General features: G+C 43.3%; 1 protein-coding gene across 1 annotated transcript in view; it reads left to right on the top strand.

Moving 5' to 3' along the window:
• The window catches only part of notch1b (notch receptor 1b), a 46,930-nt gene that overhangs the window by 14,652 nt on the left and 15,367 nt on the right, over positions 1-16,911 (top strand). The window contains exons 3-15 of the mRNA XM_015366778.2: positions 4,481-4,743; positions 5,060-5,398; positions 7,975-8,097; positions 8,396-8,629; positions 9,204-9,359; positions 9,699-9,884; positions 10,378-10,491; positions 12,447-12,560; positions 12,986-13,219; positions 13,508-13,618; positions 15,086-15,278; positions 15,688-15,833; positions 15,954-16,067. Coding sequence (XP_015222264.1) covers positions 4,481-4,743; positions 5,060-5,398; positions 7,975-8,097; positions 8,396-8,629; positions 9,204-9,359; positions 9,699-9,884; positions 10,378-10,491; positions 12,447-12,560; positions 12,986-13,219; positions 13,508-13,618; positions 15,086-15,278; positions 15,688-15,833; positions 15,954-16,067 — 2,327 coding nt within the window. The remainder of the gene's footprint in view (positions 1-4,480; positions 4,744-5,059; positions 5,399-7,974; positions 8,098-8,395; positions 8,630-9,203; positions 9,360-9,698; positions 9,885-10,377; positions 10,492-12,446; positions 12,561-12,985; positions 13,220-13,507; positions 13,619-15,085; positions 15,279-15,687; positions 15,834-15,953; positions 16,068-16,911) is intronic.

Raw genomic sequence — 16,911 nt, 5'->3', positions numbered from 1 at the left:
TTCAAAAAGCTTCTTGGTTACTAAATAAACTGGGCAGTTATGTTTTTTACAGGGTTTCAAAATATGCTGTCTTGGAAAGTTGGAAACATGCAGTCAGTTGGTCTTCTTGTATACACTTGCTTTTTTGCCCTGTATCAAGTTTTAGGAGTAACCATAGTTGCCTGGGAATTATTTTACAAAAGGCTGTTTTTTTACAACAAAATTGTCTGACAAAGTAGGAGAGCACACCACAGGATTTCACACCTCTTTGTGTTTAAACTGAGAGTAGCGTTTATGTCACGTTACCCCTCAGCAGTGTCTCATTTTTCATTTTTTTCAGTCAAAAAAACACAGTAAAGCCGCTGCACATTTTAGAAGGATATTTTGTTTTTCTGTGTGTGTTTGTGTGTGGCGGGGGGAGGACTGGACGAAGTTGTTGAAATTCTAGTGTCGTATCGCTGTGCTTGCAGGCAAGTGTGAACTCTGTAGAGGGCCAGAAGTGGTACCAAGAAAAAAAAACGAAGAAAAAAAAAACTGGGGAGAGCTGGTAGGTTTAACAGCTGAATGCACACTCTAGCAGTTAGGAGTCGACATGCCTTCGGTCAGCTCTGAAAGGCTGCGGGAACAATGGGCCCACTCATAAAGACGGCAGGCCTGAAACCCGCCCGCCCGCTCCCCGCGGCAGGGACGCCATTCAGCCGCCGAGCAGCCCTGCCCTTTTGTGTTGTCCTCGGAGAGCGCGGCTCCGAGTGGGATTGGTGGCAGGCCGGCTAGCAGCTGCCGTCCGCTCATTAAGATGCGCACCTGCTCCCCCTGGCCTTTCTGGGAGGCCAGCAGATGCCCGGCTTCATCTGTCCCACATCACCTCCTTTTGTCTTTGGCTGAGATAATCTAATCACATTACTTTGGATGTCCAGGAATCCTTGCATAATTCTCCAAAACTCTGAACAACTTTATACATCATACATCGCAAGGATTCATATTTGACAGAAGGAAAGCATCTGAGAGGCTGTTCTTGTCGGTATTTCCTGGCAGCATGCAAATGAATTCCATCAGATAAGCCCCACACTGGATATCCACATCACCATGTTGTGTTAGATTTCTTCACATCCTCTTTTTGACGATGGATCATTCAGCCATTGTTTTATGTCAACTCATTGTTGATCAAAAGCACCAGCTGTATTTTTTTTAAAGCCGTAAACGTGGCCTTTTTTCCATTGCTTAAACAAATAGAAAAACATTTGTAGCGGTGAGGTTCTAAGAAAGAAGAGGCAAAAGGAATAGATGTTGAAGCTAAAGTTATTTCAGGAGTGGCTTTGTCCAGAGAGTCGTACATTGGAGCTTCACCATTCATTAGTGTCAAGATGGTTAGCACACCATTGAAAACAAAAGGATCTCCGTCTGTTCTTTCAGTGCTCGGCTAGGGTCAGCCTGCTGTGACTTTCCATGTCTAGGGAAGGCGCAGCTGTGCACAGAACGCCTTAAAAGAATTAATCAACTTGGGTTGGTGATGTTACTCCATGTGGCTTGATCTCCAATGAGGAGATGGAATAGAAGAGGACAGAGAATGGAGAGGTAGATGCCCAGTACTGAGAAAATAGGGAGCCAAATGTCCCAGTTGTGTTATTGTCCAGGGCAGGCAGCCAGTGCAGTGTTTTGTTTTGCAAGAAAGGAGTGTAGGGGATCAAAATCCCCGGAGACTCTGTAAAAACATTATAAGTCCCCCCCCGGTGAGCCTGTGTTGTTCCTGCTTTAATCTAGAAGCGACATGCCAACCATTGGGGAAATTGTGGCACCATTTTGGAGTAGTTCCAGCACCATTTGCTTTTCAGTCATTTGCAGATTTCGGCACTGTCAACACTGGGAAAAATAATAGCTTTGTATCCTTGTGGGCAAACGGCAAGGGCTTGTTCTGCTGGTGTGCCAAAACCGATCCATTATGACCTGTTTGTGGAGACTGTATAGGCCTCTTCAAAAAGTTTGTAGAGAAGTCTGTTTTTCTTTTTTTGTTCAGTGCAGGAGAAGCCTTTACCAGTAAAAGAATATAAGGTATTGAGGTTGAAAACTGAGCTTTGAAGTATGATAATGTTAGCTCAGAGTTCAAAGACTTTGGAATAGACACTGCCTTGTATTTTGAAAGAATGGGCTTGGGGGAGAAAAGGCTGAAGCCGAGCGGATTTTTGCCTGAGAGCCGTTGACAGCAGCTTGCCTCTTTCCCCCCTTTTCTTTTGAAACTGAATTATAATTGTCGACCAGAATAGAAAGACTTCCGAGCCCTGATCTGACAGATTTCAGATAAAGCGTGTATTTTTGCAGGAATGTTTTGTTTCAAATTGCCAATATTTTACTGAATGAAGTTCTGTATTAAGTGTTGTGTTGTGTTGTGTTGTGTTGTGTTGTTGTGTTGTATTAAGTGTATTGTGTGTTGTTTTTATTTAAGCACCAAAACCATGTGCTCTTTCTCTTCTGTGTTTTTGGTGGCCTCCGTTTTGTGTTGTTTTCTGTTTCTGTTGTTCTTCCAGAACACAACAGTTCCACAGATACCTCATTGTTTACAAAACCAAAAGGAGCATTTTATGAAATCTTCATGTTTTGATACTGGATACAAAACTATCCTTGTCTGTGGTGATTTTTAGGATCTTTTATAGCATGTTCCTGAGGGTAGTAAATACCTTTCTGCCACAAAAGGTAACAAACATCCTTTAAGTTCCTGGTAACAGATGGTGACTTCAGTGACCATTTCACACCTTTGTTTTAGTCCTGCTGTTGCCTTTGTTTTGTGTCTCTATGTGCAGCTCAGACATTAGCATGTGTTTACTTACGTAGGACTGCTGATCATCCTATTGTGTTGGCAGTATCTGTGCCAGAGAGTGGTGGAAGGCAATCTCTTTGTTAGGTCTGACTAGGCCTCAGGGGACCTACTGTTGTTTATGGAGAGTCATTGTGTTTGCAAATGTACCAACAAGTCTACAGTGGCCCATCATGTGAAATCCCTTTCATTGGAAAGAAATCAAGGTTAACAAGTCAAATTGTTGTTTGTTGTGATAACTCCTTTCTGAATTCATCCTTAGTTTATCCTTAATTTGCAAGTTGTACCAGTCCTTGATAAGGAAATGAGAGAGCTACAGCCATTTTAGCAAAGTGCTACCATACTGGGGACAGGTAGTATGAATTGATGTTGCTTCTGGGGAAAAAAATGCTGATTGCTTGTTCTGTGACTGCCTATCTAACAGTACTGAGGTAAAGAATTCCAGGCTGCAGCACAAACAAGACAGGGGCACTATACTGCAAAAAGGCACTGTCCTTCGGATGAGATGTAAAACTGAGGTCCCGACTCTCTGTGGTCATTAAAAATCCCAGGGCGTTTCTCAAAGAGTAGGAGTGTTACCGCGGCGTTCTGGCCAAATTTCCCACTGGCCTTTACCAATCATGGACTTCTAATAATCCCCATCTCTAAACTGGCTCCATCCTCCCCACTGAGAGCTGGTGTGTGGGGAGTGTACTGGTGCACTCTGGCTGCCATCGTACCATCCAGGTTATGCTGCACATTGGTGGTGGTGGAGGGGATCCCCATTACCTGTAAAGCACTTTGAGTGAAATGTCTAGAAAAGCACTATATAAGTGTAAGGATTATTATTATTAATAATAATAATGTGATTTGTGTCCAGATTTGGCAGTTGCTCGTGGCAGGCTGAGCTTGAGAAAAGTACCAGTCCTAAAGTTAAGCATGGTACAGGGAATTGCAATGAATGATTTAGATGGGAAGGTGTTCTTGATTAAAGATCATGTAAATTGATTTAAACCAGTGAAGCAACACTGACACTGACAGTCACCAAAGGAACATGCGGCCAGTGACCCCGAATGTCTTTGTTCATGCGTCATCGGCATTAATGAGTGGGTCTTTTCTTGTACTTGTGATTTATTAGTAGCTCTGTGCTGCGGGGAATGAGGGGAACAGGTGGTTAAGTGGAGTATCAGCTCCATTCACAGGGATTCCCATGCAGTGTTCCATTCCTCATGGCTTTAGCCCGGCACAGCACTGCAGCGCACACACCTCAATCAGTAACTGCAGCGGTCCTGCACAGATGGCGCTGAGGAGTCAGTCTCAGAGGAGTAGTTCTTCACTGTAAAATAGGACATTCAAAAGACAAAGCCTGGGTTAAAGATATAGACTTGGATGCCCTGTATGAAAATGTGAAAATACCAGAAGTAAACTAAGTTTTGAGTGAAGATTAAGAAGCAATGTGTGCACAACAGTGATTCTTGAATTCGTTGATTTGCTTGAACCTTTAAATTACAGCTTTTTGTTTGTCATTTGTTTGCAGAAATCCTGATCCTACCCCACAGATTTTATGACCCAATTATGTTGAAGCACACATTTCTCACATAGAAGCAACGTTTTAGCAGACGTAGAGCACATGGAATTTAAACTAATGGAGCAGACTTCTGTTGTTCCAGCTGCCTCCTCATACAAACTGTATTTCTTTGCCTGTCTTTCCAGGTGTACTGACAGATATGCGGGCAGCAGATGTCAGGTTACCAACCCCTGCCTCAGCTCTCCGTGCAAGAATGCTGGGACATGCCGGGTAGTTACCCACGGTAACACTGTGGATTACATCTGTCAGTGCCGCATCGGGTTTACGGACCGGCTTTGCCTCACACCTACCAACAATGTGTGCCTGAGCTCTCCCTGCAAGAATGGAGGAACATGTGACCTGCTCAGTCTCACTGAGTACAAGTGCCAGTGCCCTCCGGGGTGGTCAGGTAACGACAAACTGAATTACTAAAACCAAGGGAACAGAATACAATAGGATAGTTGGGCTAAGAACTGTCATGTGCGAAACCTATGGATCATGCAAAGATGAATACAGGTTTAACAAATTGTAGAAAAACATTGTCTAAATAGGAATTTACTGTGCTTTGAAGTTGTGTTCAGTGAGTGTGAGATGGGTTCTGTTACTGGGTTGTCGATATGCTTTCAGCTTCTCCCATCAACTTGTTTTGAACAAATCTGTAAGCTAGGATCCTTAAACAGTGCAGTGGGCCACATGCACAACCTTGAATTCTTGTTTTTTTACAGGTCAAATGTGCCAACAGGCTGATCCCTGTGCCTCTAACCCTTGTGCCAATGGTGGGCTGTGCACCCCCTTTGAAGCCCACTACATTTGCAAGTGCCCCCCGACTTTCCACGGGCAGTCCTGCAAGCAGGATGTCAACGAATGCGCCCAGAACCCATCGCCATGCCGCAACGGAGGCCAGTGCGTCAACCAGATCGGCTCGTACCAGTGCGAGTGCCTGCCGGAGTACACGGGCAAGAACTGCGAGGTGCGCTACGTGCCTTGCAACCCCTCGCCCTGCCAGAACGGGGGCACATGCCTGCAGACAGGAGATACCACCTACGAGTGCACCTGCCTGCCAGGTAAGCTTCACTGAAGATCCTCCCTCCACACATGATGGGTCACTGGTAGGGTCACTGAATGTTTCTGGCTTTGGCACTTAGTCATTTTATAATGAACAGAAATCTGTAAGAGTATATTGTACGAATATATTATGTAGCAATAGATTATCTGAGAATACAACAAAATAATAAATATTAAATGTTGATTACACATGGTATACATAATATATTGTGCCTTCATGTCTTTACATGGCTTGGCACCTCAATACCTGTCTGAACTATTATCGCCCTACTCCCCACCTCGCAACCTCCACTCTTCAAATTCTGCCTTCCTTACTGTCCCCCAAGCCCGTCTACATCGTATGGGTGACAGGGCCTTCTCCTGTTATGCCCCCAAGCTCTGGAACTCTTTGCCCAAGGATATCAGGGAGTCACCTTCTCTAAACTCCTTCAAATCCAAATTATTATTATTATTATTAGATTTAGTTGCATTTAGTTGGTTCTCAGATCAAAACAACCTTTGCCTCCTTTGGGTTCACACAATTCAAAACAACAGGAGGGTTTGGAAATGATCTTAAAATGTTTAATTTGTCAAGAGCTAAGTACAGATCATGGGGAGCTGATTTTCTTTTTCATTGTGGTGGAAAAAGTAGTAGAGAGGGTCTTTAGTATTGTATTCTGTTTTCTTGTCCTGTACTGTGTGAGACCAGGGGGGAGCAGGGAAATGAAACTGCCTTATCAGGAGGAAACATCTGAAGAACAACATCCTAAAACCTGACTCTTTTGGCCTAGAAAGGGCAGTTATTTAAGCTGCTTTGCTATCACTTCACCAGATTCGTTCAGATTTCAGGCACAGACCTAACGGTATTCATGAGATTTGTGAGCATAGCCACAGCCTAGTGCTGTATATGCAAAGACAAGCAACTAAACTGTATGACATCTCAACCTATTACATTGTGGAGACTTCTGAACACAATGTTCCAAATTTCTTTTTGTGCTTAAATCACTCCACTACCCTAGAATTTCCATGGCCTTTCATGGTAAAGATTGTGTGGTCACACAAATCAGGATTAAACATGTCTTGGGAGTGGACATTTTTTGGCTCTTTCACTAAAACATCTCATCTTATAAAATTGCACTGTGAGAACCAAAAGACTTGTCTCTATTCTAGATGTTTCTACAGAAAACAACAGTGTGCTTACCTACATAAAACACAATTGAAATTAAATACAGGTTTCAAAATGGCATGTTATCGCTGTACATTAAACTTCCCAAAGCTTTGTGTAGATTCTTTTGTCATGTACATATTCGTGGGTTAAGTGTTTTTCCTGTTGTTTTTAGATGCAGCACATAATTCCCACGGAAGATTACAGTTTATGCCAGTTGTTAACCCCAGGAAGTGGTGGCTAATGGTGGTTTGTTCTGCAGCTTTCCTGCCTTGCGTCTTAGGTTGGGTGTCGCCATTGTTCTTTGTAAAAAAAAAAGAAAAGCCACCTTACTCCTAGACTTTGTTCACAAGCTTCTTTGTGTAACGGTATTGTAAGCCATCCCAGAGTCAGGCTCGACGAGAACTTCAAATAAAGCAAATGGAATCGTGGGTACATGAGCCTTGTTGCCAGTTATTTGTCACATTGAAATGCTTCTCTTTTTCAGTCACACTCTGACCAGTTTAACACCGCTTTAGTGTATCGACAGGTGTGGAAAAAGTATCAAGTGCAGCAGCATGGATTCCAGTTGGGAGATAGTGTGGCTATCTATAAAGGTTTACAGTGGCTAATAAAGAATATATATGAATAAAGATGAGAGACAGGTGCACAACTGGGTTACTTTAAGATGAAACTAATTCCCTTATCTGTCTGCCCCTCAGACTTCATTAAGTTTATCTCTTTATGAAGTCTGAATGATTAACAGGATCAAAAGTTGTCTATGTTTCCTGTAAGCACTTGTTTTATGCTGCTTGTAAGTGACCCGGGTCTTTTGCGTGATTTTGTTTGTTTTTTTGTATATCAGGTTACCTGATCCACAGAGTTTTTTCAGTGTTTTCAGAATTTTTCCTGTCAAATTGCGTGAACTCCACAAGATTTGGTTTGTGTGTCATGTGGGAATGTCAGGGCAGGGCCCTGTGTCCTGTCCATACCATTGTAAATCAGTAACTTGCCACAGGTGAGTCTCGTGGCCTGGCGATATGGAGTTTGGTCACACAGCAATCAGGGGAGTGATTGTTCTCGGTTATGTTGTATTTATCTTTTTATGGGCTTGAAGTTACAAAGGACACACACTACCTGCCAAAGGTTGTTGGATGGTTGTGTGCGTGGGCCCAGTTGTGGCACGAATTTCCTTGTTTAATTCTTCATTTAAAATTGACATTTATTTTTCAGAAATTGTAACAAGTCATGTTTATGCAGCCATCCAATACAATCACAGCATATTGGTCAGGTTACAGTCGATAAACGTTTGCCTTTTCTTACAGATTATGTTTTAAACAATGGCAGTTTTATTTTTGCACTGATTATTCAAGAAGGAACTTGTGCACTATGTTGAATGACCCCCTGACATGTCTGAGACTTATCGGGATCTTGGGTGTCCTCTCTCTTCAGGCTTCATGGGCCAGAACTGCGAGGAAAACATCGACGACTGTCCCGAGCACAAATGCCAAAATGGGGGCACGTGTGTGGATGGGGTGAACACCTACAACTGCCAGTGCCGTCCTGAATGGACAGGTATTGTTCAATTTCTGCTCCATGGGATGGTCAAGCTGCTCACACAGAGAACATGTCTAGTATCTAGAATAGATAGTGAAACACATGTGATCTAGTTCTTTGAGGCCTGAAATAAAGAGGGAGTTGTAATGTGGTCTGTCAGTAGTTTAATGCTGACGTCAGGAAGAACTGTGCCAGACTATGCAGAGCAGGGCTGGGGGAGCTCTGGACAGTTGGGTGTGTTGGGGCCTTTTTGTTGGCTCTGCCTGGTGTGTGCCCGAGTCCGCAGTACAGACCCGCGCGTGTCTTGGCTCTGCAGGCCAGTTCTGCACGGAGGACGTCGATGAGTGCCAGCTGATGCCCAACGCGTGTCAGAACGGCGGCACGTGCCACAACACCCACGGCGGCTACAACTGCGTGTGCGTCAACGGCTGGACGGGGGACGACTGCAGCGAGAACATCGACGACTGCGCCAACGCGGCCTGCTACCACGGCGCCATCTGCCACGACCGCGTGGCCTCCTTCTTCTGCGAGTGTCCTCACGGAAGGACAGGTGAGCTGCTTTTCGGCTCTGGCAGATGTGTGTGTGTGACAGATGTGTGTGTATATATAAATGTAATAAGTAAATGTAATAAGTAATAGGTTTATTCCATGCTGAAAAAAAAGAAAGAAAACACAACGTTTCGGCCGTGGAGCCTTCTTCAGGTGTCAAGGTGTCAGGTGTCAGGTGACACCTGAAGAAGGCTCCACGGCCGAAACGTTGTGTTTTCTTTTTCTTTTTTTCAGCATGGAATAAACCTATTGTTCCTTTGCAGCCTACGCATGCTGACGCAGCTACCCGCCTGAACATATATATATATAAATGGGTTTACTTTTTTTTTATATTCCACCGTGCAGAGCATGCTGAATGTCCATTGTAAAAGATGGGAAAATGATAAGAAAAGTTTACAGGACAGGCAGGAATTAGAAAGTTAAAAGCACCGACTCTTAAATGGTTGTAAAGAAATGTGAAATAGGAGCAAGAGCAAACCTGCTTGTTCTTTTTGGCAGTGTGGTGTGACTGCAGTGGTATTGAGCCCTATTTTTACTCCTGTTTGTTCGTTCTGTGCATTTCTGCACACATTCAGGTTTGCTGTGCCACCTGGACGATGCCTGTATCAGTAACCCCTGTCAGAAGGGGTCCAACTGTGACACCAACCCCGTCAATGGCATGGCTATCTGCACCTGCCCCCCTGGCTACACGGGCTCTGCCTGCAACAACGACGTGGATGAGTGCTCTCTAGGTGAACTTTTGTTTAGTTTTTTTACACCCAATTATAAACCCAAAGCAATACTGTTTTACTCTGTTTTTGACAGGGGGGGCTTTGTAAAATTCACACATGGTTTAGAGCTTTTTAACTGCCTTATACATCAGGCGGTTGTGGTAAAATTCCACAAGCAATCATGTCTGTTGTCATATTAAACTTTTCTGTTTTGAAGTCATTTCAAAGCCAGCCCCTTATCTTGAAATCAGCTTGCATCCTGAGGTTTAAGACTGCCAAAAAAAAAAGGTTTGCTGTTGGTTAAGATAAAGATCAGACTGTTGCAGACTGGAGGGAAGAATCATGCTCTCGGGGTTACAGGTGCCAACCCATGTGAACACGGAGGCAAGTGCATCAACACCAAGGGCTCCTTCCAGTGCAGCTGCCTGCAGGGCTACACGGGCCCCCGTTGTGAACTGGACGTGAACGAGTGTATCTCCAGCCCCTGCCAGAATGATGCCACCTGCCTGGACCGGATAGGTGGCTTCCACTGCATCTGCATGCCGGGTAAGTGGGTGTCCCTGTCGCCAGTGTGGGGTCTTGTCCCTTAGCCTCAGTCACCACTGTTCAGCTGCTCTTATCAAGTAAGCAGAGCTTTTGTCAGGATCGGTGATCTATTTCTTATGCTAACCAGGTGGTGTACTATATACAGTATATACAATAGTACATATTCCATTTCAAGTGTATATTACAGGATGTTTAGAGATAATAGAACAAGTAAAGGTATATTGCATACTGAAAAGTGAAGAAAAGAAACACAACTTTGTGTTTCTCCCAGCATGGCATACTTGTTCCTTTGCAGCCCACGCATACTTGGAACTGTTTAGAACTAAAGGCAGCAACTCTTCTAATGAAAGGGAAAGTCATCACTCGCGAAGACAGTATGCCGTATGACTACAGTTCCACATGCAGTTTGTTTCACTGCTGTTCTCTTGTTGTTCTGACTGAAGTGTAAGTGTCTGCAGCCACCCTGAGTATTATTTTATGTGTTAATCTTCAGGTTATGAGGGAGTTTTCTGTGAAATCAATACCGACGAGTGCGCCAGTATGCCCTGTTTGAACAATGGGAAATGTATCGACAAGATCAACGCATTTCACTGCGAATGCCCCACAGGTGAGAGAACGGGGGGGTCGATGAAGGCTCTCCCCCAGCACGGCCTTTGAACTGGAAACACAGGCAGAAATTAATCCATGCCTAGAGGCAAGGCTTAGCAGGATGGGCTTGAAATTGCAGGAAAAATCCATAGAAGAGAGGCTTATGAAACAGTTTAATTTAAGCTGCGATATCGAGGAATCATGGAACTTTTAAAGTCTGCACTTTCCAAGTTTCAAATCTGATGAGTCCACACATACACAGAACTTTATCAGAATTGGCCTGGCAAGAACTTTTGTCTCTGTCTTTTGGATTACCAAAAGTATTTTTTGTGTTTAATACATTAGAAAATAATTATCCTTGCATAATGGTGATGACATAAGACAAATATGGAAACTTGAAGCATGAGACACTTGTCTCAGTGTTGAAAAATCATATGTTTGTTAAGTATACTGTAAGCATAATGACTGTATTGGCTAAAGAACCTACTTTGGAATCCCCATAGTTCCTGCTGGAAAAAAACTGTAAAGCTTTTGAATTTTCTGAAAAAGGAAATGTGGGCAAAGGAATAGAAGGAGGATTAGGTAGAACAATCCTTTACTTCTTTTGGTCGAGCCAGTAAAATTTGTAAGGGCAGGGAAAGAAAATGCGAGGCCCTTGAAAAGAAGGATCAAAGACAGATATAGAAAAGGAGATATCCTCATCCTGTCGATAGACTTGAAGGAAAATCCGAAGCCACTATGTGGAGGCTACCTATGGCTTTCTCCAGTGAGCAGGAAACTTAGCAGTTGAAAAGACTCCAAAGTATAGTTGGCCAGGGGGGTACTGGGTGAATAGAGTGTCTGTGGAATGGTTTGCAGCATAGAATACATAGACAGTTAATCTCTGTAGGAGTGAAGGGGAGGTGGGAGTTGGTGCTTGAAGTTCAGGGTCTCTGCTTTTACTTGAGATGTAAATAAGTTATTCTGTGAGTGGGGTCAGGCCTCCATTCACTCCCTTACGCGCCATATCCATGGAAACTCCCAGTGGGGCCTTGGAAATGTTTGATTCCATAGGAGCGAGAAAATTCCTTTATTCCAGTGAGATCTGGGAGGTAGAACTGTAAAAATCAGTTCAAATGAAGGTGCATTCTTGAGTTTGAGTCACAGGCAGAGTACTGGAAATACAACCAGACACTGAAGTTTAGGAGTGTGCATCATTAGTGTTTTTCCCCAAGATGTTTTTCTTGGTTAGGTAAACAGCTGAAGGAACTAACACACCCATTTCGCATTTAAATGTATGAGAGAGTGTACATTTAAACCTGAAAAGCGTGTTGGATTCTAATTATAGATGGACAGTTAATTTCAATTACTATTTTTCTCACACATCCTTTTTAACAGAAGAATCCAAACAAATCCAAACTGCCCCTTAAGACTAAATACTGTAACTTTAACTAGAGGACACCCACTAAATGAAAGGGGGCAGCTTGTCGATGGATTTTGAAAGACAGTGGCTCTGAATGGTGGAAAGGTCAGAGTTCAAGCAGTGCCGTTCTCTGAGGCAGGGAGCGCGAGACGCGGGAGAATGCACATTGTTATGGAAAAGATAAGGGACAAAGGGGCGCCCGTTTTTTCTTTCCATCACATTTATAAGACAGCCGTGCTTTTGTCTGCAGCTTCTGATTATGAGGCCTTGTAGGTTTTCTCTCCGGTCGAATCTGAGCCGCTGACCGGCTGTTTACAGAAGTGGGGGAAAGCTGGATTTGGAAATGCTTATCATGTCTTGGAAAACGAAAAGCCCCTCAGATCTCTGGCAAATGCAGAATTGGTGGGCTTTTTTTTTTAAAAGAAATTTTTATTGACTGCAGTTAGTAATGTGTGCAGTGTCAAGTGGTGTGGCAGGTTATTTAAGTGTATTTCATAAAACTGATGAGTTTGATGAAATATGAAACCCCTTTCAGAAAACTGATGAGCTGATTTTCTCATTTGTTCTCCCAGGTTTCGCTGGTAACCTGTGCCAGGTGGACATTGATGAATGTGCCAGCACGCCCTGCAAAAATGGGGCAAGATGCGTGGATGGACCCAACAAGTACACCTGCGAGTGCGCTGAAGGCAAGTCAAAATGCACTCAGAGGGAGGAGTAAGACCTTAATGTACAAGGTGTTCCCAGCCATGTGAATGACTGTACGAGATGAAAGTCCTTTATCTGGGCTTCATGCCATCGTAACCCACAACCCACCCACTCCATAAGCAACCTTTTTTTCATTTATCAGTAAATGTTTGTCTCCAGAACATAGAATAAAAAATATTACTTACCCCTCTGTGGTGTCCTATATGGTTTACTTGGTATTAATAGCATGTGGTCTCCCTAACGTGTCAAGTGTCATTGATTTTCACATTTTTTCTAACTTAAAATCATACATTTTACATGTCTGAAATGCTATTGATGCTTCAACATTGACATGCATCTTATAGCGTGATTGAGGGGCCGTGGGTCTGAGAGACTGTAAGCTGACGTTTATTGCCTGTTGTTTAAGGTTACACTGGCCCGCTCTGCGAGACGGATATCAACGAATGCCTCTCGGACCCGTGCCACTATGGCACCTGCAAAGACGGCATTGCCACCTTCACCTGCTCCTGCCAGCCCGGCTTCACGGGCCGACTCTGCGAAATTAACATCAACGAGTGTCAGAGCCAGCCCTGCCAGAACGGAGGCACTTGTCAAGACCGACAGAACAACTACATTTGCACCTGCCCCAAGGGCACAACAGGTGAGGGCCACAAGCTGGACCGGACTGAGACAGATCCTGTCTCTCGCTTGGGTTTAATACTTAACTGCCCCTCAAAGCCATTGCTGTGAGTAGTTAGGCACCTGCCATCCTGCAGAAAATCCTGATAAGGCAGACAGGTGCTGTTATTCCCTTTTCTGCTATTTATTGTAAGGCATTTTCTATCTATTTGGAGTAGTGTGATGTGTGGTTGGCAAGTGAGCTTCTGTGAAAATCTTGAGGGATTTTGTTTAGTCTTCAATACAAGAAGACTGTCATTGGCTATTTCAGGCCCAAACTGTGAAATCAACCTGGATGACTGCAAGAGCAAACCCTGCGATTATGGCAAGTGCATCGACAAGATCAATGGTTACGAGTGTGCCTGTGAGCCGGGATACACAGGTAAGAGCCATTGCAGAGCTACCGGGCTGGGCACGCCGTTGACTCGGGACTCCCCTGGGTGCGTGGGCCAGACAGGTGGCCTTCGGGTTCTGTGTAAAACATTCAGCTCTCAGGTTACCTGCTTCAGGTCAGAGAACAGTGGTGCTTGGTGTCTCTGTCGAAGCGATATGAGGAAGCCTTTAGTTTCTTCCTTTATGAAAAGATTTGATGACGCCCAGATTGAAAAAGCTTGAAAGTTAATCTTTTAAAAGGGGATGGTTTCTTCAGATAACCTGAAGCTTCTTTTTTTTGAGAGTCAACAGTAAAAAAAACAACAGAATTTTAGTTTGGGTACCTTGTAAGTCGATTAGTGGGGAAAAAAAAAACCGGTAAGGAAATACAAAATCCAGTTGTTTTCTTATTGAGGAATCTTGTTTGGCCTTTTCATGCTGCTGAACATTTCACAATGTCTTCAATTAAGTAAAGGGGAGGCCAATGAAGATAAAAAGAATTGGTGCCTGATTTTAAAGTGGAGGCCTACAGCTGTCATTTAGTAGTAGTCCTGCGTGATTTAATAAACCAAATAAAGTGTCGCCAATTACAGTGAAGAAATCCCTGATTCCCATGGGTATCATGTTGCTGGTCCTGGCTTAACTGGTTTCTTTGATCCTGAGAGAGGGAGTGTGACTTCGTGTATAATAGGAGGCTCGACTGCCTCGATTCACCTGCGCAGGATCCTCCTTCTCATTATGAGGGAGCTGCTGTCTCCAACCACTCCTCTCAGAGGGTTTCTGAATAGGGCTTTTCTTCTGCTGGGCAGCAGGCCACTGTGTAGAATTACAGGTCCAGATTATACCCCCCTCTCTTCTATCCTTTTTTTATCCAGAACCTGGAGGCCTTGAAAAATATAACAAAAAAGGAATTGTAATTTAAGAAGCGAACACCCCCCCCTTGCCCCTCCTTCCATTACCATTTTTAATTAATAAGAAAGAAGGGGGAGAGGGCGGGTTAATTGTTGCTTCATCATGCGTAAAATGAGGTCTGTGCTTCCGTACTTGTAAACAACCACAAGCAAGAATCAATAGAGGTTGAATCAGTTTCCCTTTTGCATTTTTTTTCAATTCTTCCATTGTTTTATGTGCTCTGCTGTGCCAAAGCCCCAAGTTTTAACTGTTAAGCATTCTCTGTCCCTTATGGAAATGGGATACCATTTTATGTAACATACCGTTTGTTTTCAAGTTGAAGATTTAAAAATCCGCAGAAACCTCAGAAGAATATTTTAAGTGTTTTCCCTAGTGAAATCCTAGTAGTGACCACAGGGGGGCCTGTTTCCCCATTTTTTGTTTAGCTTAGTAAATGGGGTATCTTGAAATGAAGTTGACTTTCCAACAAGTGTAGATTATTCAGTCTTTCCATTAAATCCCATAACACATGGTTTTGTTGTTCGCAGTGCAAGTGATTTATCCTCTGCTTTGCTCACAAATGTAGGAGCCATGTGCAATGTCAACGTCGACGAATGCACGTCCAACCCCTGCCACAATGGTGGAACTTGCAAAGATGGCATAAACGGTTTCACTTGTATCTGCCCTGAGGGCTACCATGACCCCACCTGTCGCTCGGAGGTGAATGAGTGTAACAGCAACCCATGCATTCACGGCAGCTGTCAGGACGATGTCAATGGGTAAGTGGATCTACGACAAAGCGCCAGCTCTCCATAGTTCTGCGATGAATTCATGGATTGTCATCAGTGTGTAACAAATTAGTGACAGCTAAGTAGCATTAACTGCCACTAATTAAAAACTTTATCTTCCTGCAGTTAACGTTCAGGTTTAGCACATTGCAAATTTTGCTGAGGAGTTCAGCGAGCTCTTTCAAACCTTCGTTTTTCGAGGAAGCTTTCCCAGCAGTCCCATATTCCAAATCGTTCCCGATTTGGAATGGCATTCATGATCCAGGAACAAATCAGGACTTCGTTTCCACATTCGAACGCAAAAGCTGTGCTGCTTCAGCCGATGCAGTAGTGTTTAATTATTATTATTGATATTTGGTTTGGTTGTTGGGTGACCGGTGTGAATTTTGGTCTTCCTCAGCTACAAGTGTCACTGTGACTCTGGCTGGAGTGGGACAAACTGTGACATCAACAACAATGAGTGTGAATCCAACCCCTGCATGAATGGAGGCACTTGCAAAGACATGACCAGTGGATACGTCTGTACCTGCAGAGCGGGATTTAGTGGTTAGTATCCCTGATCTTGCATCAGTCCTGCACGTAACTGGGTGCTGTTTTTATTTTTTCACGGCTTGTGCCAAAAAGCCTCTGTGATAAATGTGTGTCTTTATATCTAACATTTTTCAGGTCCAAACTGCCAAACTAACATCAATGAGTGTGCTTCTAATCCCTGCTTGAATCAAGGAACCTGCATTGATGATGTGGCTGGCTACAAGTGCAACTGCTTACTGCCTTACACTGGTAGGAAGCTTTTCTCTTGAATCTTTAGTTGTTATGACTGTGAAGTTTTAAAGGTTTTAAAACAGAAGGGATTTTTAAACCAGATTTAACCAATGCCCTTTGCGTCTTACACCGTGTAGTTTGAAAGACTTTTTCAAAGGATGTTAAGGTAATTAGGACTTTATTAGGTAGTTAAGGACTTTCAGGTAATTAAAACACAGAAAAATTAGTTCTGTAGTTCCCCTAGTTTTTCCTCTAGGTACCTAAACAGGTGGTGAGGACAATCACTCTAAACCCTTTTCTTGGCTTAATGTAAACAAAGCAGATGTATTCCATTGGCCTACAGGATGTTTCACAAATGTTTTCAAAGCCTTTCTGAAAAGTGAGTTTAGAGACAAATACCCACACTAATAACAGATTCTGATGGACTGTTTTTGGGCAAAGATTTTATTTTTTCTTGGAGTCTTCTTTTTGGAAAAATCCACAAATCCACAGATCTGGAATAATACGAGTAGGGATGGGAACTGTTGCTTGACCCATTTCCTGTTTGCCCGCTTCCTGCTTCCTGTCTCACAGAACAGCAAGAGCCCTTGCACAATGACAGGAAATTGTGGCGCTTTCCTGCCTTCGCCTGTTACCGTGGAAACAGATATGGAAGTGGCTCTGGAGATTCACAATATAGTATAAAATTGACAGAAAGTTTCAGATTGTAGGATGGTCCTTGAGGGAAATCTATTCATGTATAAATTTAATTAAGTGGAATCTTTAAATGTGAATAATTAATTCATTTTCCTAGTTCAGCTTTTCAAAAGGAAATAAAAATGTCATTGAAGTAGCAATCTTATGTTTCCTCAAAGAATAAATT

Source organism: Lepisosteus oculatus, chromosome 24 (assembly GCF_040954835.1).
Source record: "Lepisosteus oculatus isolate fLepOcu1 chromosome 24, fLepOcu1.hap2, whole genome shotgun sequence".
Lineage (NCBI taxonomy): Eukaryota > Metazoa > Chordata > Actinopteri > Semionotiformes > Lepisosteidae > Lepisosteus > Lepisosteus oculatus.
The sequence above is the reverse complement of the archived record's forward strand: the minus strand, read 5'-3'. Positions and strand labels throughout refer to the sequence as shown.